This window comes from Scyliorhinus canicula, chromosome 7 (genome assembly GCF_902713615.1).
Source record: "Scyliorhinus canicula chromosome 7, sScyCan1.1, whole genome shotgun sequence".
NCBI lineage: Eukaryota > Metazoa > Chordata > Chondrichthyes > Carcharhiniformes > Scyliorhinidae > Scyliorhinus > Scyliorhinus canicula.
The window spans coordinates 130,158,064-130,181,007 of record NC_052152.1 but is presented as its reverse complement, the minus strand read 5'-3'; the positions used below and the strand labels follow the sequence as shown (position 1 = coordinate 130,181,007).

The following is a 22,944-nucleotide window of genomic DNA, read 5'->3' as shown; positions in this document are numbered from 1 at the left end:
TCCAAGTCAATGATAAAAATCACAAATAGCAGAGGTCCCAGCACTGATCCCTGTGGTACACCGCTGGTAACTGGTCTCCAGTCTGAAAATTTTCCATCCACCAACACCCTCTGTCTTCTATGTGATAGCCAGTTACTTATCCAATTGGCCAAATTTCCCTCTATCCCACACCTCCTTACTTTCATGAGCTAACCATGGGGAACCTTATCAAACGCCTTACTGAAATCCATGTATACAACATCAACTGCTCTACCTTCATCTACACATTTAGTTTCCTCCTCAAAGAATTCAATCAAATTTGTGAGGCAAGATTTCCCCTTCACAAATCCGTGTTGACTATCCCGGATTAAGCTGCATCTTTCCAAATGGTCATAAATCCTATCCTTCAGGACCTTTTCCATTAACTTACTGACCACCGACTTAAGACTAACAGGCTTATAATTACCAGGGTCATTCCTATTCCCTTTCTTGAACAGAGGAACAACAGTCCTCTGGCACTATCCCGTGAACAGTGAGGACCCAAAGATCAAAGCCAAAGGCTCTGCCTCCCAAAGAATCCTAGGATATATCCCACCCGGCCCAGGGGACTTGTCGACACTAAGGTTTTTCAAAATTGCTAGTCCATCCTCCCTAAGAACATCTACCTCCTCCAGCTTACCCGCCTGTATCACACTCTCATCCTCAAAAACATGGCCCTTCTCCTTCGTGAACACTGAAGAAAAGTATTCATTCAACGCCTCTCCTATCTCTTCTGACTCCATGCACAAGTTTCCACTATTGTTCTTGACCTCACTCTGGTCATTCTTTTATTTCTGACACAAGAGTAAAAAGCCTTGTGGTTTTCCTTGATCTGACTCGCCAAGGACTTCTCATGCCCCCTCCTAGCTCTCCAAAGCCCTTTTTTTTGGCTCATTCCTTACTACCATGTAACCCTCAAGCGACCCGACTGAACCTTTTCTCATCCTTACATACGCTTCCTTTTTCCTCTTGACAAGACAGTCAACCTCTTTTGTGAATCATGGTTCCCTCACACGGCCATTTCCTCCCTGCCTGACAGGGACATACCTATCAAGGACATGCAGTATCTGTTCCTTGAACAAGCTCCACTTTTCATTTGTGCTTTCCCTAACAGTTCCCATCTTATGCTCCCTAATTCTTGCCTAATCATATCATAATTACCCCTCCTCCAATTATAAACCTTGCCCTGCCGTATGGCCCTATTGCAATAGTGAAAGATACCGAATTGTGGTCACTATCTCCAAAGTGCTCTCACACAAACAAATCTAACACTTGGCCCGGTTCATTACCAAGTACCAAATTCAATGTGGCCCCACCTCTTGTCGGCCTATCCACATATTGTGTCAGGAAACCCTCCTGCGCACACTGTACAAAAACTGCCTCATCCGAACTGTTTGACCTATAGAGGTTCCAATCAATATTTGGAAAGTTAAAGTCACCCATGACAGCTACCCTGAGACCTCCACACCTATCCATAATCTGCTTTGCAATTTCTTCCTCCACATCTCGATTACTATTTGGCGGTCTATCGAAAACTCCTAACAACGTGACCACTCCTTTCCTATTTCTAACTTCAGCTCATATTACCTCAGTAGGCAGATCCCCTTCGAAGTGCCTTTCTGCAGCCGTTAAACTATCCTTAATTAATAATGCTACTCCTCCACCTCTTTTACCACCTTCCCTACTCTTACTGAAACATCTATACCCGGGAACTTCCAACAACCATTCCTGTCCCTGTTCTAACCATGTCTTTGTAATGGCCACAACATTGTAGTCCCAAGTACCAATGCACGCTCCAAGTTCACCTACCTTATTCCGGATCCTCCTTGCATTGAAGTAAACACACTTCAACCCACCTTCCTGTCTGCCAGTACACTCCTGCGACCTTGATACCCTCCTCAGTACCTCACTACTCTCAACACTGGCTTCTGGACTACAGCTCGTTTTCCCATCCCACTGACAAATTAGTTTAAACCCCCCCCCGAAGAGCCATAGCAAATTTCCCTCCCAGGCTATTGGTGCCTGTCTAGTTCAGGTGCAAACCGTCCTGTCTGTACAGGTCCCAACTTCCCCAGAATGTGCTCCAATTATCCACGTAACTGAAACCCTCCCTCCTACACCATCCCTGCAGCCACGTGTTTATCTGCACTCACTCCCTGTTCCTCAACTCGCTAGCACGTGGCACCGGCAACAAATCAGAGATGACGACATGGTTTGTCCTGGCTCTCAGCTTCCACCCTAGCTCCCTAAATTCCTGTTTAAAATCCCCGTCCCTTCTCTTACCTATGTCGTTGGTACCAAAGCGTACCACGACTTGTGACTGTTCCCCCTCCCCCTTAAGGATTCTGAAAACACGGTCCGAGACGTCACGGACCCTGAAACCCGGGAGGCAACATACCATCCGTGAGTCTCTTTCACTGCCACAGAACCGTCTATCTGTCCCTCTAACTATCGAGTCCCCAATAACTATTGCTCTCCTGCTCTCCCCCCTTCCCTTCTGAGCCACAGGGACGGACTCAGTGCTGGAGATTCGGTCACCGTGGCTTACCACTGGTAGGCCGTCCACCTCAACAATATCCAAAGCGGTATACTTGTTACTAAGGGGAACGACCACAGGGGATCCCTGTACTGACTGCTTCCTCCCAGCCCCTCTCACCGCCACCCATCTATCTACATACTTCGGAGTAACTACATCCCTGAAGCAACTATCTATGACTACCTCTGCCTCCCGAATGATCCGAAGTTCATCCAGCTCCAGTTCCCTAATGGGGTTTCTGAGGAGCTGGAGATGGGTGCACTTCCCACAGGTGAAATCAGCAGGGACACTGATGACGTCCCTCACCTCAAACATTCTGCAGGAGGAATATTGCACTACCTTCCCTGCCATCCCCCCTCGATAACTTGCGGGTAAAAGAAAGAAAGAGCTTACCTGATATTCATTCACCCCCTTAGGCTAGAGGAGGTGGAAGGGTGGGGGACACTACAAGTGTAGCGCCTCGGGTTTAAGCAACCGCCCAACTTAAATACAGGTAAAAATAAAACACTTAAGCACCTACCTGAATCCCAATCTGCACTCCGGCTCCCTCTCTCGGAAATGAAGGCCGCTGGAACATGGGGATAAGTTTAAGCACCTACCTGAATCCCAAGCTGCACTCCAACTCCCCCTCTCTCTCCTGCTCCCGGAAAGAAGGAAGATCAAAGGGGGCTTGGAATGCCAGTTGCTGAGAAATGGAATTTGTGGTGGGGAAATTATTCCAATGATGGGTGTTGGGCAAGCAGTCTGATGAATCAGAACTTTATTACAAATTATGACAAATCAGAGAAAGTGAGATCAAGAGAGGTTCAGCTGAGGTAAAGCTCGGTGTTATCAGTATATGGCACACAATGGGTTTTCAGATGTCATCAAGGGCAGTATTTGGATGAGGATTAGGACCTGTCCGAGGATGGACGCATGGGGTCCAGAGTCAATGGTGAAGGAGTGGGCAGAGAAGTCATTGCAGGCTATTCTCTTGCCATGACTGGGTAGTTAATAATAATAAGAATGGAAACATGAGGGCTGTTCCATCCAGCTGAATGACTGAGAAGGAGCTTTTGAGGATGATATGGTTAACCATGCCAAAGTTTAAGAATGAAGTGGAGGGATAGTTTCCAATGGTCACAGCCACACGGGATGTCACCTGTAACTTTGATAAGTACTTTTTCAGGAAATCCTCAATGCAGTGAATCTGGCTGATAATGTTCACAGTGAAGGGGATCCAATCCAGACATCAGTGGCACACAAAGACAGGAGGCAATGACTGAAACCTGACTGATGTCAGGAGTGACGCAGGTAAGATGCGCGTACTTTTGGGAAAAATTAAGTTCAGAGATGGGTGGGGGGAGGGGGGAGGTGAGGTATAGTTTGCAAGGTCAGAGGGCCGAGGACAGGTTTATTTGAGGAGGGTATAGCAAGGATAGATGTGAGGAGAGGGGTAGAACTTCAGGTGTGTCAACAATTCATAAAATCAATTAAAACGGGACCCAGGAAGGTAAATTGTGCGGTTGGCAGTTAAGTGGGAACAGGGTCAAGGAAGGAGATGCGTCTCATAGATAAAATCAGCTGGGAGAGGAAAAAATGCGAGATCGCAAAGTAGAAAAATAGATTGGTTTAGGGGTAGGATAGCGGCAAATCTTAGGAGAGGTTTTTGGCACCATGGGCTAGAGGAAGGGAGAAATTCGAGCAGAGGCAGCTGATTGGTGGTCTCAATCTTTGTACCAAAGAAGTTCTAGAGCTTCTCACACATGTTCTTGCAGGTGGGAGTAGAGAAGGTATGGGATAGTAGTTTATGAAGATGGCTTGCAGTGGAAAAGTGATTATCTTTGCATTCCAAATCTGGCACACATGGCCCAATAGTGCTTTGCACAGTCCAGTCATTTGCGGAGATGAATGGTGAAATCAGTTGTCTGCCGCAGATGTGCACTTAAGGAGTACTGTTGAGGGACATACGAGAGCAAGAGAGTAATAGTTTTTAACAGGGACAAGGGCATTAATGGCTGAGGCGAGGATGTGATTGGGCAAATTGGCTGCTGCATAAATGTCCTGGTGAATACAGCATATAACTTCCAAGGAATCAGCTAATCTGTGCTCACACTTTGAATGTCGTATTGAAATTAGAGATATTCAAAATTGTTGATACTACCTTTGTGATTGGCATTTGCACATCACTGATCAATGACTATACCACAGGCATGTGCAGATTTTACTCATTCATTCTAAGGATCTTGTTTCCCAGCACTAGGGGCTTGTTAGGTCATATTAAGAGCTACATCGGTGTGGGACTGGAGCCACTGTTAGACCAGGTAAAATTTCTTTCCCTAAATGACATTTGTGAATTTTAAATACTGACATTCGTGAATCAACTGGGTTTTGGAAACATGACTGAGTCTAGATTTTCTTTTTTTTTTTTTAAATAGCCTATCCATAAAAAGTCCCCAAGTTTTCAATCTGCTGCTGGAGGATTTGAACCTACAAACTGTGGATTATTAGTTCACCTCCGCATATCACTAGTCCAGAAGCATTACTACACCAAGACAACTCAGTGACGCAACACGAAAAGTGAAAGAAAAGATTCCACCAAAGGTAAACCGCTACCAACATTGCCACAGCAATTTCCAACTGAAAAACTGTCTTCTCTCTCGGAGAGCTGGGATCGGACAAGATGATGTTTACTAAGCTGAACAAGATGACACTTTACTCAATAAGGCACAATGCTGAAAATCAAAGCATGCAGCTATCATTTTGATTCATTCTAGTTAAAAGTATAGGCATCAGCTCAACTTCATGTTACAGTTGCATTCCACTGCTGAACACAACTTGCAAGACAAATATAAGATAGCAAAATTAACCATTATTGGAAAGCCTAAGTTTGAAGGACAGGCGTTGAAAACTTAGTCCCCACACTATGTGATTTCTTGAAAAACTACAGTAACCAATGTTCCATTTTAGCAGTGTGAATGTGCGGTCCCTTCAAATAATCACATGCAGGGCTGAGAATTTAAGTCGCCGCACACCTAAAGAAATCAAAAGCACTTACCAAAATAACAATTACAGGGAAGGTCAGTCTTAGCTCACGCAATCCTTAAAGATTGTATTCCTATTGTGCCGTTCGTAACCTCCGTATCTCCCAAAGCCCATTGCAGCAATTAAGTACTTTTTGAAATGTCTTGATGTAGGAAATGTGGCAGCAAATGTGTGCACTACAAGGTCCCAAAAATAGCAGCACGATGCAGGTTTAGGGCAGTACGGTAGCATAGAATAGAATAGAACAGTACAGCACAGAACAGGCCCTCCGGCCCTCAATGTTGTGCCGAGCCATGATCACCCTACTCAAACCCACGTATCCACCCTATACCCGTAACCCCCCCCTTAACCTTACTTTTATTAGGACACTACGGGCAATTTAGCATGGCCAATCCACCTAACCCGCACATCTTTGGACTGTGGGAGGAAACCGGAGCACCCGGAGGAAACCCACGCACACAGGGGGAGGACGTGCAGACTCCACACAGACAGTGACCCAACCGGGAATCGAACCTGGGACCCTGGAGCTGTGAAGCATTTATGCTAACCACCATGCTACCCTGCTGCCCATAGTGGTTAGCACAATTGCTTCACAGCTCCAGGGTCCCAGGTTCGATTCCCGGCTGGGTCACTGTCTGTGTGGAGTCTTCACATTCTCCCCGTGTGTGCATGGGTTTCCTCTGGGTGCTCCGGTTTCCTCCCAGAGTCCACAAAGATGTGCAGGTTAGCTGGATTGGCCATGTTTAATTGCCCTTAGTGTCCAAAAAAGTTTAAGTGGGGTTACTGGGATAGGGTAGATACGTGGGCTTGAGTAGGGTGCTCTTTGTAAAGGCCGGTGTAGACTTGATGGGCCAAATGGCCTCCTTCTGAACTGGATGTTCTATGATGCTGTTCTCAGTGCTGGTTGGGGAATGAATAAATATTGACCAGGAAGAATTCCCCTGTTCATTTTTAAATACTGCCATACTATCGTCTAGATTCAGCAGAGAGGACAGACAAAGCAGCATTCTCTCAGTGCTACACTGGACTGTTAGTTTAGATTTTGCATTCAAGTCCCTGGAGTGGGGTTTGAACCCACAGATGAGTGTCACTAACTGAGCCTCAGCTGACCCAAAGGAATGCAACTTATTATTCATAAGATTTTCCCATTTTATATATAGGTGTTTCTACTTATCTGCTTTGAGTCAAAATACACTCAATACCAGTAAATCCCCCCCCTCCAATGTAACATACCTTCATAGGATTGTGGTTGTCTGTTGTTGTCCCTCCAAACATGCCCCCTGCTCCAAACCCTCCAGTTGTTCCAAATATGCTCATTTTCAGCTCTGCAAACAATGAATTTTAGTCACATGATGATTATGAAATTACAAAATACAGGACAGGATCTTACTGGCTAGTGCCTGTGAAAAAAATAGATACAGATAGGGTTAAATGAATTAGGGTGGGAGAAAGCTCATTTGGAGTGAAAACATCACTGAAGACCATTTGGCGGAATAGCCTATTTTGGCTCTGTAAAAGCTTATATAATTCTATGCTACATCACAAGCTACATAAAATTTGTAACGGCAGGGTAGTTAAAGTTAAATATGGAAAACACACACCAATTTGATTTTTTTTTAAAAAGTGATGAAATTAGAAAACACTATCTTCCATGACATCATACTTTAAACTAATATTGAATAGAAACTGTGTGCATGCAATTAGGTTGTTTTCAGTTTTAACACCACTCTTGGCTGACATAATGAGATTGTTTGGGCGAGGATTAATCACTGAATGCTGACTTCCGGTTGCGGCTATGACTAGCTAAGCCGCACATTTGGAAGCTCCTGCAACAAAGGTGTTTTTGGGCCAATTGGAGGGCCCCAACGGCGCTGAAAAAACGAATCCCGGTGGGGGAAGGTCCCCTGAGGAGAACTAGACCGATTTTATGGTCGGTACCCGGAGTGGAGCGGCAAGAAAAACGGCAGCAGCTCCCCAAAAAAAGCGGGGGAAGAAAATCAAAATGGCGGCCGGCGGTGCACCGGAGGAGTGGAAGAAATGGGCGGAGGAGCAGCAGGCCGCTCTCCTCCGTTTTTTCACGGAGATGAAAGTGGAACTCTTAGAGTCCATGAACGCGACGGCCACCAGGTTGGTGGGAGCCCAGGCGATCCAAGAGGCGTCGATTAAAGATCTGCAGCAGGAGATGGCCGCGAGGGAGGAGGAGGCCACAGTCATCGGGGCAAAGGTGGAGGTGCACGAGGCACTCCACATGAAGTGGCAGAGCCGCTTCGAGGAGCTGGACACTCGGATGAGGAGGAAAAATTTGAGGATCCTGGGCCTGGAAGAAGGCCTGGAGGGGTCGGATCTCCCGGGATATGTGGCGGAGATGTTGAGCTCCCTGATGGGGGAAGGGGCCGGTCCGGCGCCCCTGGAATTGGAAGAGGCATACCGGGTCATGGCCAGGAGGCCTAGGGCAAACGAGCCCCCGAGGGCGGTGCTGGTGCGGTTCCAGCGGCTAAGTGATCGAGAGAAAGTCCTGAGGTGGGCTAAAAGGGAGAAAAGCAGCAAGTGGCAGAACTCGACGGTAAGGGTGTACCAGGACTGGAGTGCGGAGGTGGCAAAGCGGCGGGCCCGGTACAACCGGACAAAGGCGGTGCTACACGCGAAAAAGATCAAATTTGGAATGTTGCAACCGGCGCGCTTGTGGGTCACCTACAAGGACCAACATCATTATTTCGAGTCCCCAGAGGAGGCCTGGACCTTTGTACAAGAGGAAAAGTTGGACACGAACTAAAACCTGGGAGCACCGGCGGTCGTAGCCGCCGGGGGACTCTTGATTGTGCAAGTGGCCCTTTTCTTTTTCAGGCCAGGTCGGAACTGGGTAACAGTTTCGTGGAGTGTTTGGGGTGTTTTTTCTCGAACGGTTGACTTTTCTGAATATTTTGAAGGTTTCGAGTTGTTGGGTGTTTCTGTATATTTGTACTGTTGAAATCTCTATTGTGGGTCGTTGGCTTCTTATGGGGTGTTTTTTCCCGTTTCCAATTTCCCTTAGTTATTTACCCCTCTTGCCCTTTTTCTTTGGGTGCTTGGGGGGGTTTTTTGGTTCTTTTTGGGTTATGGTTATCTGCGGTTATTTATACTGCTTGATGGAGGGTGATGGTTGGGCACGCGGTTAGTTGATAGTTAGTTAATTATTTTGTTATTTAAGTATGTAGTTAAGTATTTATGTATTTAGTTGCCATTGGGTATTTGTATTTATATCGTTAAGTTGGGGAGACGGGACGGGGGGGAGCGGGTTGATTATGCGGGTCTTTCTCGGGGGTTTTAAGGGGATCTTTCACGGGCGCAGATGGGGTGAACCGGGAGGAGTCGGAATGTGGCAGGAGCAGCCGGGTCAGCGGAGACCAGCTGACTCTCGGGAGTACGATGTGGGGTACATCGCGGCTAGGAGGGGTCCTAGCCGGGGGAGGGGGGGGGGGGGGGGGGGGGGGGGGGGGGGGGGGGACTGGGGGGGGGGGGACACCGGGTTGCTGCTAGAAAGACCAGGGACGAGAAGGGGAGAGCCGGGGGGGGTGGGGGGGGGGGGGGGCCATCGCTATGGGAAGCGGGTCAGAAAAGAAGGGATGACCCGGGGCGAGCAAGGGACAAGACATGGCTAATCGACAGGGAGTAGGGACGGGTCGCTCTGCGACCCGATTGATCACGTGGAACGTAAGGGGGCTGAATGGGCCGGTCAAAAGATCAAGGGTCTTCTCACACCTGAAGGGACTGAAGGCTGATGTAGCAATGCTGCAGGAGACTCATTTGAGGGTAGCAGATCAGGTCCGCCTGAGAAGGGGGTGGGTGGGACAGGTGTTCCACTCAGGCTTGGATATCAAGAACCGGGGGGTGGCGATTTTGGTGGGAAAGAGAGTGTCGTTTGTGGCGGCAGAGGTGGTGGCAGACAAGGAGGGCAGGTACGTGATGGTGAGGGGTAGGCTGCAGGGAGAGAGTGTGGTACTGGTAAATGTGTATGCCCCGAACTGGGACGACGCGGGTTTTATGAGGCGCCTGCTGGGCCTCATCCCGGGACTGGAGGCAGGGGGCCTGATCATGGGAGGGGACTTTAATACGGTGTTAGACCCTGGGCTGGATAGATCGAGTTCCAGGACGAATAGGAGGCCGGCAGCGGCAGAGGTGTTAAGGGGGTTCATGGAGCAGATGGGAGGGGTAGACCCATGGAGATTTGGTAGGCCTAGGGCGAGGGAGTATTCTTTTTTCTCCCACGTCCACAGAGTGTACTCTAGGATCGATTTTTTCGTATTGAACAGGGGGCTGATACCGAGAGTGCAGGACACGGAGTACTCGGCCATTGCGATATCGGACCATGCACCACATTGGGTGGACGTGGACATGGGGGAGGCGCGGGACCAACGCCCGTTGTGGCGCCTGGATGTAGGGCTGTTGGCGGACGAAGAGGTGTGCAGAAGGGTGAGAACGGGCATTGAGAACTATCTGGGTACGAATGACACAGGTGAGGTGCAGGTGGGGACGGTCTGGGAGGCCTTGAAAGCAGTGATTAGAGGAGAGCTGATCTCCATAAGGGCACACAGAGAGAGGAAGGAGAGGCAGGAAAGGGAGAGGCTGGTGGGGGAGCTCCTAGAAGTAGATAGGAAATATGCGGCGGCGCCAGAGGAGGGGCTATTAAGGGAGCGGCGTAGCTTGCAGGCCAGGTTCGACCTACTGACCACTAGGAAGGCGGAAATGCAGTGGAGAAGGGCGCAGGGTGCGGCGTATGAGTACGGGGAAAAGGCGAGCAGGATGCTGGCACACCAGCTTCGTAAGCGAGATGCAGCCAGAGAGATTGGGGGAGTGAGAGAGAGGGGTGGGGATGTAGTGCAGAAGGGGCAAGAGGTGAATAGGGTCTTTAGGGACTTCTATAGGGAATTGTATAGGTCTGAACCGCCGAAGAGGAGAGGGGGAATGAAGAACTTTCTCGACAAATTGGGGGTCCCCAAGGTACAGGAGGAGCTGGTGGAAGGGTTGGGGGCGCCGATAGAGCTGCAGGAGCTAATTAAAGGGATAGGCCAGATGCAGGCGGGGAAGGCGCCGGGGCCGGATGGGTTCCCGGTGGAGTTTTACAGGAAATTTGTGGACTTGGTGGGTCCAGTGCTGGTGCGAGCCTTCAATGAGGCGCGCGAGGGGGGGGGTTCTGCCTCCAACAATGTCGCAGGCCCTGATCTCCTTGATTTTGAAGCGGGACAAGGACCCGGTCCAGTGCGGGTCCTACAGGCCTATCTCCCTCTTAAATGTAGATGCCAAGCTGTTAGCAAAGGTCCTGGCAACCAGGATAGAGGACTGTGTGCCAGGGGTAGTCCATGAAGACCAGACGGGGTTCGTGAAGGGACGCCAACTTAACACAAATGTTCGGAGATTGTTAAATGTGATTATGATGCCAGCAGTGGAAGGGGAGGCGGAGATAGTGGTAGCGCTGGACGCGGAGAAGGCATTTGACAGGGTGGAGTGGGAATACTTGTGGGAGACGTTGGAAAGGTTTGGGTTTGGGGAGGGATTTATCAAGTGGGTAAAACTGCTCTATTCAGCTCCGATGGCAAGTGTGGTAACAAACGGGAGGAGGTCAGAATATTTTGGGCTCCATCGAGGTACTAGGCAGGGATGTCCCCTATCTCCCTTACTCTTTGCATTAGCGATTGAGCCGTTGGCGATGGCACTGAGGGGTTCAGGGGGGTGGAGAGGACTGACAAGGGGAGGGGAGGAACATCGGGTCTCGCTCTATGCGGATGATTTGTTGTTGTATGTGGCAGACCCGGAGGGGGGAATGCCGGAGGTAATGGGGATACTAGCGGAGTTCGGGGACTTTTCGGGATATAAATTAAATCTGGGGAAAAGTGAGGTCTTTGTAATACACCCGGGAGACCAAGGGGAGGGAATTGGGAGGCTCCCCTTCAAAAGAGCAGTTAAAAGTTTTAGGTATTTGGGGGTGCAGGTGGCAAAGAACTGGGGGACCCTACACAAGTTGAACTTTTCCAGACTGGTGGAGCAGATGGAGGAGGAGTTTAAGAGGTGGGACATGGTGCCGCTGTCGCTAGCAGGGAGGGTGCAGTCAGTTAAAATGACGGTCCTCCCGAGGTTCTTGTTTTTGTTCCAGTGTCTGCCCATCTTCCTCCCCAGGGCCTTTTTCAAGAAGGTAACGAGTAGTATCATGGGGTATGTGTGGGCACATGGCACCCCGAGAGTTAGAAGGGTCTTTTTGGAGCGGAGTAGGGATAGTGGAGGGCTGGCGTTACCCAACCTTTCCTGATATTACTGGGCGGCAAATACATCGATGGTACGAAAGTGGATGATGGAAGGGGAGGGGGCAGCCTGGAAGCGCATGGAGAGGGCGTCCTGCGGCAACATAAGCTTAGGGGCACTGGTAACGGCACCATGGCCGCTCCCTCCCACGAGGTATACCACGAGCCCGGTGGTGGCGGCCACCCTCAAGATCTGGGGGCAGTGGAGGCGACACAGGGGGGAAGTGGGAGGTCTGATAGGGGCACCACTAAGAGGGAACCACAGATTTGCGCCGGGAAACACAGGAGGGGGATTCCAGAGCTGGCAGAGGGCGGGTATTAGACAACTGAGGGACTTGTTTATAGAGGGGAGGTTTGCGAGCCTGGGAGAGCTGGAGGAGAAATTTGGGCTCCCCCCGGGGAACACGTTCAGGTACCTCCAAGTGAAGGCATTTGCCAGACGACAGGTAGCGGGGTTCCCCGCGCTCCCCGACAGGGGGGTGAGTGATAGGGTGCTATCAGGGGTCTGGGTCGGGGAGGGGAAGATCTCGGACATCTATAAGATTATGCAGGAGGTGGAGGAGGTACCAGTAGAGGAGCTGAAAGATAAGTGGGAGTTAGAGCTGGGGGAACAGATAGAGGACGGGACATGGGCAGACGCCCTGGAGAGGGTTAACTCGTCGTCGTCATGTGCGCGACTAAGTCTCATTCAATTTAAGGTACTGCATAGAGCCCACATGACGGGGACAAGGATGAGTCGGTTTTTCGGGGGTGAAGACAGGTGTATTAGATGTTCGGGAAGCCCTGCGAATCATGCACATATGTTTTGGGCATGTCCGGCACTGGAGGAGTTCTGGAAGGGGGTGGCAGGGACGGTGTCGAGAGTGGTGGGGTCCAGGGTCAAGCCAGGATGGGGACTTGCGATCTTCGGGGTTGGGGTGGAACCGGGGGTACAGGAGGCGAGGGAGGCTGGAATATTAGCCTTTGCGTCCTTGGTGGCTCGGAGGAGGATCCTGATTCAGTGGAGGGACGAAAGGCCTCCGAGTGTTAACACCTGGTTAAACGACATGGCAAACTTCATCCAATTGGAAAGGATCAAATTCGCCCTGAGAGGGTCGGTGCAGGGGTTTTCCAGGCGATGGCAACCCTTCCTAGACCTCTTGGATCAGAGATAGAAACTGAGGCCATGACAGCAGCAACCCGGGAGGGGAGGGGAGGGCGGGAGGGGGGGGGGAGGGGGGAAAACGACGAAGGAAGTACGGTAGCGGCGGTTGGCACGGGCAAGGCCTGCCCGAGGACGCTGCTAGAAATGATAAGTTGGTCTGACTGTCGGTTCGCCGGCGGGGGGGGGGGGGGGGGGGGGGGGGGGGGGGGGGGACACGCGCGGGTAGGGGGGGGGGGGATTCTTTTTCTTTTTCTTGTTAAGTAGGGGGGTTTGACTTTGTTTTGTTATAATTTAAATGTAAATGTAGGGGGGGTTAAAAGATTTGTATTTTGAAAAATTCAATAAAAATTATTTAAAAAAAAAAAAATCACTGAATGCTGAGCACAGATACATCTCTATCAAAAATTCCAGGACAGCTTATAAAAGGTCAGAATTCCTTCTGAGATTTGGCAGGGGGAAAGCCAGACCCCAATTAGGGAATCTAGGAGAGATATCACAGCAATAGATTCCGAGATAGGTTGATGGAGATTATGTTTATTACCAGGGAAACTTCCCATTTAGCCTCATTCTTACTGTGGTTGGAAGGAGCTGGTTTGGGAAACCCATCATGGGCTGATTTCCCATTCAGTTCAGTGTCTGATCCCTACCCACAGCAGCAACACAACTGACAAAGAACGGCTTCCTTCTTGTCCGTGACACTCTAGGCCAAAACATCAAGACATCATGTCACTTGTCAGCATGATCACTTCAACAGCAGCCAAAGTGCGAAAGCCAGGGCAAAATGGGTCTGGAAACTCTTTACACAACAACAGTGGCTCCAGTCTTCTCTGCTTCAGAATAATGCTCTGTCTCTCATGCAAAGATTTTGGATGTGCAGCTAAATGCAGCCATGAGGGGGCAGCAGGATGGTGCAGTGGTTAGCACTACTGCCTCACAATGCCGAGGTCACAGGTTCGATCCCGGCCCCAGGTCACTTTCCATGTGGAGTTTGCATATTTCCCCCCTGTCCACATGGGTCTCACCCCCACAACCAAAAGATGTGCAGGTTAGGTGGATTGGCCACGCTAAATTTCCCCTTAATTGGAAAAAAAGATTTGGGTACTAGAAATTTCGAAATAAATAAATAAATGCAGCCATGAAGGCAGTGTTATGGGCCCTTAAGTCCATTTCAATCACATGGTTTTTGGTGCTGCCCCGCATTCTGCCACCTACCATGGTGCTTTTGTGCTGTGTGATGGATAAAATCATGATCAACACCGACCTTTCCATTAACAAAAACATGGGAAATCCACCATCAGCAAATTCAAAATCAACCCTGAAATTAATATTTGCATAAGATCATAAGACACAGGAACAGAATTAGGCAACTCGGCCCATCGAGTCTGCTCCGTCATTCAATCATGGCTGATATTTTTCTCATCCCCGTTCTCCTGCCTTCTCCCCATAACCCCTGATCCCTAATTGATCGAAAACCTATCTTTCGCTGTCTTAAAGACACAGCGATTTGGCCTCCACAGCCGTCTGCAGCAAAAAGTTCCACAGATTTACCACCCTCTGGCTGAAGAAATTCCTCATCTATTTTAAAGTATCGCCCCTTTAGTCTGAAATTATGTTCTCTGCTTCTGTTTTTTCCGACAAGTGGAAACATCCTCTCCACTTCCACTCTATCCAGGCCTCGCAGTCGCCTGCAAGTTTCAATGAGATCCCTCCTCATCTTTCTAAACTCCGAGTACAGGCCCAGAGTCCTCAATCGGTCCTTATATGACATGCTCTTCATTCCAAGGATCATTCTTATAAACCTCCTCTAGACCCTTTCCAAGATCAGCACATCCTTCATTAGTTACGGGGCCCAAAACCTGCTCACAATACTCCAAATGGGGTCTGATCAGAGCCTTGTATAGCCTTAGAAGTACATCCCTGGTCTTGTATTCTAGCCCTCTCGACATGAATGTTAACATTGCATTTGCCTTCCTAACTGCTGATTGAACCTGCACGTTAACCTAAGAGAATAGTGAACAAGGACTCCCAAGTCCCTTTATGCTTCTGATTTCCTAAGCATCTTCCCATTTAGAAAATAGTCTATGCCTCCATTTCTCCTTCCAAAGTGCATAACCTCACACTTTTCCACATTATATTCCATCTGCCACTTCTTTGCCCACTCTCCTAGCCTATCCAAGCCCTTCTGCAGCCCACCTGCTTCCTCAATACTACCCGCTGCTCCACAGATCTTTGTATCATCTGCATACTTAGCAAGTGTCTTCAGTTTCTTCTTCCAGATAGACAGAATTGTAAGACACATAGAATACCGACAGTGCAGAAGGAGGCTATTCGGCCCATCTAATCTGCACCAACCCTTGGATAGAGCACCCTACCTAGGCTCACACATATACCCTATCCCCGTGACTCAGAAAGCCCACATCGCCTTTTGGACACTAAGGGGCAATTTAGCACGGTCAATCCACCTAACCTACACATCTTAGGAATGTGGGAGGAAACCAGAGCTCCCGGAGGAAACCCACGCAGACATGGAGAGAATGAGCAAACTTCTCACAGACAGTAGCCCAAGACTGGACTCGAACCTGGGTTCCTGGCGCTGTGAGGCAGCAGTGCTAACCACTGTGCTGCCTCTGTAGCATGAGAAACCAACACCTCAATTATCCCAACAGCAGCAATACGACAAGATACATTTCAGCAAGTCTACAAGGCTCCTTCAACAACACCTTCCAAACATGCAACCTCAACCACCCAGGACATGGAAATCAAAACGTGGGAACACTACTACCTGCAAACTCCCCTCCAACCCACACAGCATCCGAACTTAGAACTATGTCACTGCTGCTGGGTCAAATTTCTGGAATTCCCTTCTTAATAGTACTGTGGGTGTACCTACACCACATGGACCACAGTCATTCAAGGTGGTCACCACCTTCTCAAAAGATGGGCAACAAATGCTGACTTTGCCAGTGATGCCCACACCCGTGAAAGAATAAAAGCTACTTGTCTCTGACATCCCAAGACCGTGGACAGTTCACAATCAGCAATCATGATATGACCCCATGCTCCATAAGTGGAAGACGGGAACCACCCCAAGTACCAATGTGAACCAGACCACAGCACACATTACACCATTCCGTCCGCTGGGAGGTGAAGGATACACCTCATTTCTCCACTCAGCGGCTCAGGAGAACATCGAATGTACATCTAAACCAGACATCTAACGTGTATGCATTATACAATACCTGCTGCTGCTCACAGTGCCGGCTCTTGGTGCTTCTGGTCCCGGCCCCCGGTTACTCCCACCCTGGGTTACTGTTCCTGGCCCTCGGCTGACTCTCTCTACCTCTGAGGGTCTCTCCCCGGCCCTAGAGTCTCTCTCTCACCTCCCACGCTTGGCTCCTCTCTCTGTATTGCTCCCTCTCCCCACTCTCTTCCCCCAACCAGGGCTCTGGACGATTCGCCGGAGGGATCCCGCACACCGCCTGCACAATCCGCGAATGTACTTCCGGTTTCAAAACATAGCTGCATTACCAGCATGACATTTTTATATTATGTTACAATATTATTACATTTTGTGATATTATGTTATCGTCTTTAAGAAAAAATAGTTTAATTCCAACGGTACGCTGCTACTTTTTTCAAACTGATGTTATTGGAGTACTATATTTCACAGAATATATGGATACAGTTCATTCAGCTCAGTAAGTGTTTGCACACACCAGTCTCCCTTCCATTCCATTTACCTTTGTCAAGTTTCTTTTTGACAACACTTTTACACTTATCAAGCCTTCAAATTGTTTTCCACATAAGGATGCAATGTGTATACTCTGCACCCCGAAAACTGAACATGACCCTCATCTGCCTAAACATTGATAATACAGATTTTCTGATGTCAGCCTGAGTTGGACAAAATTCTTGCCTCTAATTAACAAAATTGTGGATTCACACTGATGCACCATCAATTACCACAAGACGAGAATGGTGGTACAATCGAGGCTTTATTGAGCAAGATGTTGTGCCTCCTGTAGCTGGAACCAGAATGACTGCAGCACAGGCAAGCACACACATTTATACGGCGCCTGCTGGCGCCTGCTGGGCGGAGCCCGTCAGGGTGTGCCACGTAGGCTGGACTTTTTTGACCAAGGGGTCTGACTTATGGGCCCGTACATATTCCGGAGGACAGGACCAGGAACTGTCAGCCATGTTGGGAGCGAGACCCCGGAGGTCGATTTCCTGGGGAAGGCAAACACACGTTCGTGAGGGGTCTCATTAGTCGCGGTGCAGAGGAGCGATCGGATGGAGTGGAGCGCGACGGGGAGGACCTCCTGCCAGCAGGAGACCGGGAGAGTTTTAGACCGCAGGGCCAGTAGGACGGCCTTCCAGACCGTCCCGTTCTCCCTCTCCACCTGCCTGTTTCCCCGGGGGTTGTAGCTGGTCGTCCTGCTCGAGGCGATGCCCTTGCTGAGCAGGAACTGACTCATCACTCATAAAGGAGGATCCCCGATCTCTGTGTATATACGTGGGGAAACTGAACAGAGTGATTACCGTGGCAGAAGTCATATCGGGGCATGGGATGGCAAAAGAGAACCGGGAGTACTTGTCAATCACGTTCAGGAAGTAGGTGTTGCGGTCGGTGGAGGGGAGGGGCCCTTTGAAGTCCATGCTGAGGTGCTCAAAGGGGCAGGAGGCCTTCAACAGGTATGCTCTATCTGGTCGGTAGAAGTGCGGCTTGTGCTCTGTGCAGACTTGGCAGTCTCTGCTGACGGTCCTGACCTCCTCAATGGAGTAGGGCAGGTTGCGGGCCTTGATAAAATGGAAGAACCGGGTGACCCGGGGTAACAGAGGTCATAGTGGAGAGCCCGGAGTTGGTCCACTTGTGCGCTGGCACATGTACCGCAGGATAGGGCATCAGGGGGCTCGTTGAGCTTCCCTGGGCGATACAAGATCTCATAATTATAGGTGGAGAGCTCGATCCTCCACCTCAAGATCTTGTCATATTTGATCTTGCCCCGCTGTATTATAAAACATAAAGGCAACCGACCGTTGGTCAGTGAGGAGAGTGAATCTCCTGCCGGCCAGGTAATGCCTCCAATGTCGCACAGCTTCCACAATGGCTTGGGCCTCTTTTTTGACAGAGGAGTGCCGAATTTCAGAGGCATGGAGGGTGCGGGAAAGGCCATGGGCCTGCCCGCCTGGTTAAGAGTGGCGGCCAGAGCTATGTCCGATGCATCGCTCTCCACCTGAAAGGAGAGGGACTCATCGACCGTGTGCATCGTAGCCTTGGCGATGTCTGCCTTGATGCGGTTGAAGGTCTGGCGGGCTCAGCCGTCAGGGTAAAAACTGTGGACTGAATGAGTGGGCGGGCCTTGTCCGCATAATTAAGGACCCTTTGGGCGTAATAGGAGAAAAACCCCAGGCATCGTTTCAGGGCCTTGGGGCAGTGGGGGAGAGGGAGTTCCATGAGGGGGCGCATGCGGTCGGGCCCTAGGACTCCATTTTCCACTACGTAGCCAATAATGGCTAAGCGGTTGGTGCGGAAAACGCATTTCTCCTTGTTGTATGTGAGGTTAAGGAGTTTGGCGGTACGGAGGAATTTTTGGAGGTTAGCATCGTGGTCCTGCTGATCGTGGCCGCAGATGGTGATGTTCTCTCGGTACGGGAACGTGGCCCGCAGTCCGTACCGGTCAACCATTCGGTCCATCTCTCGCTGGAAGACCGAGACCCCATTGATGACGCCGAAGAGAACCCTAAGGAAGTGATAGAGGCGGCCATCTGTTTCGAACGCAGTGTATTGGCGGTCCTCCGGGCGGGTGGGAAGCTAGTGGTAGGTGGACTTCAAGTCTACTGTGGAAAAGACTCGATACTGCGCAATCTGATTAACCGTGTCAGATATGCATAGGAGGGGGTACGCGTCAAGCTGTGTGTACCGTTTGATGGTCTGACTGTAGTCAATGACCATCCTGTGCTTCTCCCCAGTCTTCACTACCGCTACTTGAGCTCTCCAGGGGCTGTTGCTGGCCTGAATGACTCCCTCCCGCAGAAGCCATTGGACTTCCGACCTGATAAAGTCCTGTCCTGGGCACTGTACCGTCTGCTCCTAGTGGCGATGGGTTTGCAATCCGGGGTGAGGTTTGCAAACAGGGAAGGTGAGGGGGGTACGGGTCCGCCGAATTTTTAAAGTCAGGCTTTGGAGATGGCAGTGAAAATACAGGCCGCGTAACAGGGCAGCGCAGAGGTGGGGGAGGATGTAGAGCCAGAAGTTGCTGAACTCTACGCCCTGGATGGTGAGGGTCGCGATACAGTACCCCTGGATTTCAATGTAAGAAGTCTTACAACACCAGGTTAAAGTCCAACAGGTTTGTTTCAAACACGAGCTTTCGGAGCACGGCTCCTTCTTCAGGTGAATGGAAAGGCTTGTTCCAGAAATGTTTATATAGACACAGTCAGAGATGCCCCGGAATGCGAGCACCTGCAGGCAATCAAATCATCAAAGATGCATCTTGTCTGCTTTTTTTCATCTTTGTAGAAACTGAATGTCAGTGTCTATATGCGCGATCTTCCTGGAGATCCTCTCCACTTTGAGCCGGCAGTTTGCGGTGTCAATGGTAGCCATGATGTGGAGATGCCGGCGTTGGACTGGGGTGAGCACAGTAAGAAGTCTTACAACACCAGGTTAAAGTCCAACAGGTTTGTTTCAAACACGAGCTTTCGGAGCACGGCTCCTTCTTCAGGTGAATGGAAAGGCTTGTTCCAGAAATGTTTATATAGACACAGTCAGAGATGCCCCGGAATGCGAGCACCTGCAGGCAATCAAATCATCAAAGATGCAGAATTGCATCTTTGATGATTTGATTGCCTGCAGGTGCTCGCATTCCGGGGCATCTCTGACTGTGTCTATATAAACATTTCTGGAACAAGCCTTTCCATTCACCTGAAGAAGGAGCCGTGCTCCGAAAGCTCGTGTTTGAAACAAACCTGTTGGACTTTAACCTGGTGTTGTAAGACTTCTTACTGTGCTCACCCCAGTCCAACGCCGGCATCTCCACATCCTGGATTTCAATGGAATGGGAACTGGAGGCCAGGGAGATTTTCTGGGTGACGGGGTGTACCGGCAGGGAGCAGTGCCTTACCGTAGTGCGGTGGATGATGCTCCCTGTGCTCCCAGAGTCAAAAAGGCAGGTCCTCTCGTGCCCATTTATCTTCACCGTCGCGAGGTTGCGGGGCCTGGACTGATCCACGTGATCGAGGCGAGCTGCGGAAGATGCTGGGGGGTCCCGGGCTGGTCAGTGGTGGCAGAGGTAGGGTTAGGCGATGAACGGCCAGACGAGCAGAGGTCCTGAGGCGCGGTCCAAAATGGCACCGAAGATGGTGGCGCCCAAGGCGGGTGGCATAAAATATGGCGGCGCCCACGGGCCGCACGTGGGTTGTGAAAGGGAAAATGGCGGCGCCGCTGGGTCGCACATGGGGGGGGGGTGTATAAATGCCGGGCCTGGAAACAGTGGCGATCAACCCGGCCTGGCAAACAGAAACGAAGTGTCCTTTCTTCCCACACCCGTTGCAGGTCGCGCTCTGTGCCGGGCAGCGCTGCCTGAGTGTTTGTTTTGTCCACAAAAATGTGCCAAAGGATTTTTTGCACAGTTGAGAGAGCCATCAGGACTTTGGTTTAACATCTCATCAGAAAGATTGGCACTTCCAGCAATGTAACACCTCCTTGGTGTTGCACTCGGGTGCAAATATCCAATATGTAATTAATTCCCCAGTGTGTGTGGTGAACACCACTTGTATTACAGCACTACCCGTATATTAGAGTACGATGGTAAATCCCTGCCTGCTGGCTCTGCCCAGCAGGGGGCGTATAAATGTGTGCTTGCCTGCACTGCAGCCATTCTGGTTCCAGCTACAGGAGGCACAACATCTCGTTCAATGAAGCCTCGATTGTTCCACCATTCTCATTTTGTGGTAATTGACGGTGCATCAATTTATTGAATGAGATTTTTTAAACGATGGATCTCCGCATCAAGCCTGATCGCCTGCTGCTGAGCCCTCAAGCAGCCAACGTTACGTCCACCTTCAACCACTGGCTATCCTGCTTCGAAGGCTACCTCAGAACAGCCGCTGAAGAACCCTCGGACGCACAGAAGCTCCAAGTCCTCTATTCACGGGTGAGCCCTGACATTTTTCCCCTCATGCGGCATGCGCCCACCTACTCCAAAGCGATGACGCTCCTGAAGGGACATTACGTTCAACCGATGAATCAAGGTCTACGCTCGGCACTTACTGGCCACGAGACAGCAATTCCCCGTTGAGTCTTTAGACAAATTCTACCGGGCCCTCCTTGTTCTGGGGAGAAACTGCGCCTGCCCACAAGTTTCTGTGGCCGAGCACACCAAACGTTTAATTAGAGACGCTTTCGTTGCGGGTATGCAATCTTCCCAGATCCGCCAGAGACTCTTAGAGAAAGAAATTTTGAGCGTTGCCGAAGCACGGGCCCTCGCCTCCTGTCTAGATGTCGGTAATCGCAACGCCCACGCGGATGCGCCCGACCGCGCGGCAGCCCCCTGGGCAGCATGGAACGCGACCCTCCTCACCTCCGCAGACTCAGACCCCCCCCAGGCCTGCGCCGCAGGGCACCCTGATAAACCCACGGGGCCCCGCTGCTATTTTTGCGGCCAGGTCAAGCAACCCCGCCAGTGCTGCCCGGCCCGCACCGCAACCTGTAAAGGCTGCGGCAAGAAGGGCCACTTTGCGGCCGTTTGTCAGTCCAAGGCGGTCGCTGCAGTCCCGAGCAGCGACCGCGCATCTCCCCCCCGCGCTCCTCAGGGGCCCCGTGCGGCCCGCGGACCTCGCTGCCCCCACCCCCACGAGTGATCCCGGGCACCGCCATTTTGGACCCCCGACTCCACGTGCGAACCCTGGGCGCTGCCATTTTGTTCACCCCCCACCACGTGTGGCCGACGGGCGCCCCCATCTTGGATCGGCACCGAGGACCCCGCAGGCGACTGCTCCCTGCCAGATGACGACTCGGAGTTCCTGCCATGACTCACCTCAGTAACAATGGATCAGTCGCGGCCCCACACGGCCACGAGATGAACTGCCTGCTGGACTCGGGGAGCACAGAGAGTTTCGTCCAACCCGTCACGGTAAGACGCTGCGCACTTCCCGTTTACCCGGTAAAACAAAGAATCACTCTGGCCTCCGGTTCGCACTCGGTCCAGATCACAGGGTGCTGCCTAGCGGACCTCACGGTCCAGGGGAGGGAGTTTAAAAACTTTAAGCTCTTCGTCCTTCCCCATCTCTGCAGTCGCGGCCCCACACGGCCACGAGATGAACTGCCTGCTGGACTCGGGGAGCACAGAGAGTTTCGTCCACCCCGTCACGGTAAGACGCTGCGCACTTCCCGTTTACCCGGTAAAACAAAGAATCACTCTGGCCTCCGGTTCGCACTCGGTCCAGATCACAGGGTGCTGCCTAGCGGACCTCACGGTCCAGGGGAGGGAGTTTAAAAACTTTAAGCTCTTCGTCCTTCCCCATCTCTGCACGGCAGCATTCCTGAGGTTAGATTTCCAGTGCAACCTCCAGAGTTTAACGTTCAAATTCGGCGGCCCTATGCCCCCCCTGTCTGCAGCCTTGCATCCCTCAAGGTCGATCCCCCATCCTTGTTTGCAAACCTCACCCCGGATTGCAAACCCGTCGCCACCAGGAGCAGACGGTACAGTGCCCAGGACCGGACCTTCATCAGGTCCAAAGTCCAAAGGCTTCTGAAGGAAGGGGTTATCAAGGCTAGCAACAGCCCCTGGCGAGCACAAATGCTGGTGGTTAAGACCGGGGAGAAAAATCGGATGGTCATAGACTACAGTCAGACCATCAACAGATTTACGCAGCTGGACGCTTATCCTCTCCCACGTATCTCCGACCTGGTCAACAGGATCGCGCAGTACAAGGTTTTTTCCACG

At 50.9% G+C, this 22,944-nt stretch overlaps 1 protein-coding gene across 2 annotated transcripts in view; it reads right to left on the bottom strand.

Moving 5' to 3' along the window:
- The window catches only part of rae1 (ribonucleic acid export 1), a 48,697-nt gene extending 32,256 nt beyond the window's left edge, over window positions 1-16,441 (bottom strand). For both annotated transcript variants that reach the window (XM_038802928.1, XM_038802930.1), the window contains exons 1-2: window positions 16,234-16,441; window positions 6,812-6,903 (exon numbers count right to left, since the gene is read on the bottom strand). In XM_038802928.1, coding sequence (XP_038658856.1) covers window positions 6,812-6,895 — 84 coding nt within the window. In that variant the 5' untranslated portion in view covers window positions 6,896-6,903; window positions 16,234-16,441. The remainder of the gene's footprint in view (window positions 1-6,811; window positions 6,904-16,233) is intronic.
- Between the last annotated feature and the right edge of the window lie 6,503 nt (window positions 16,442-22,944).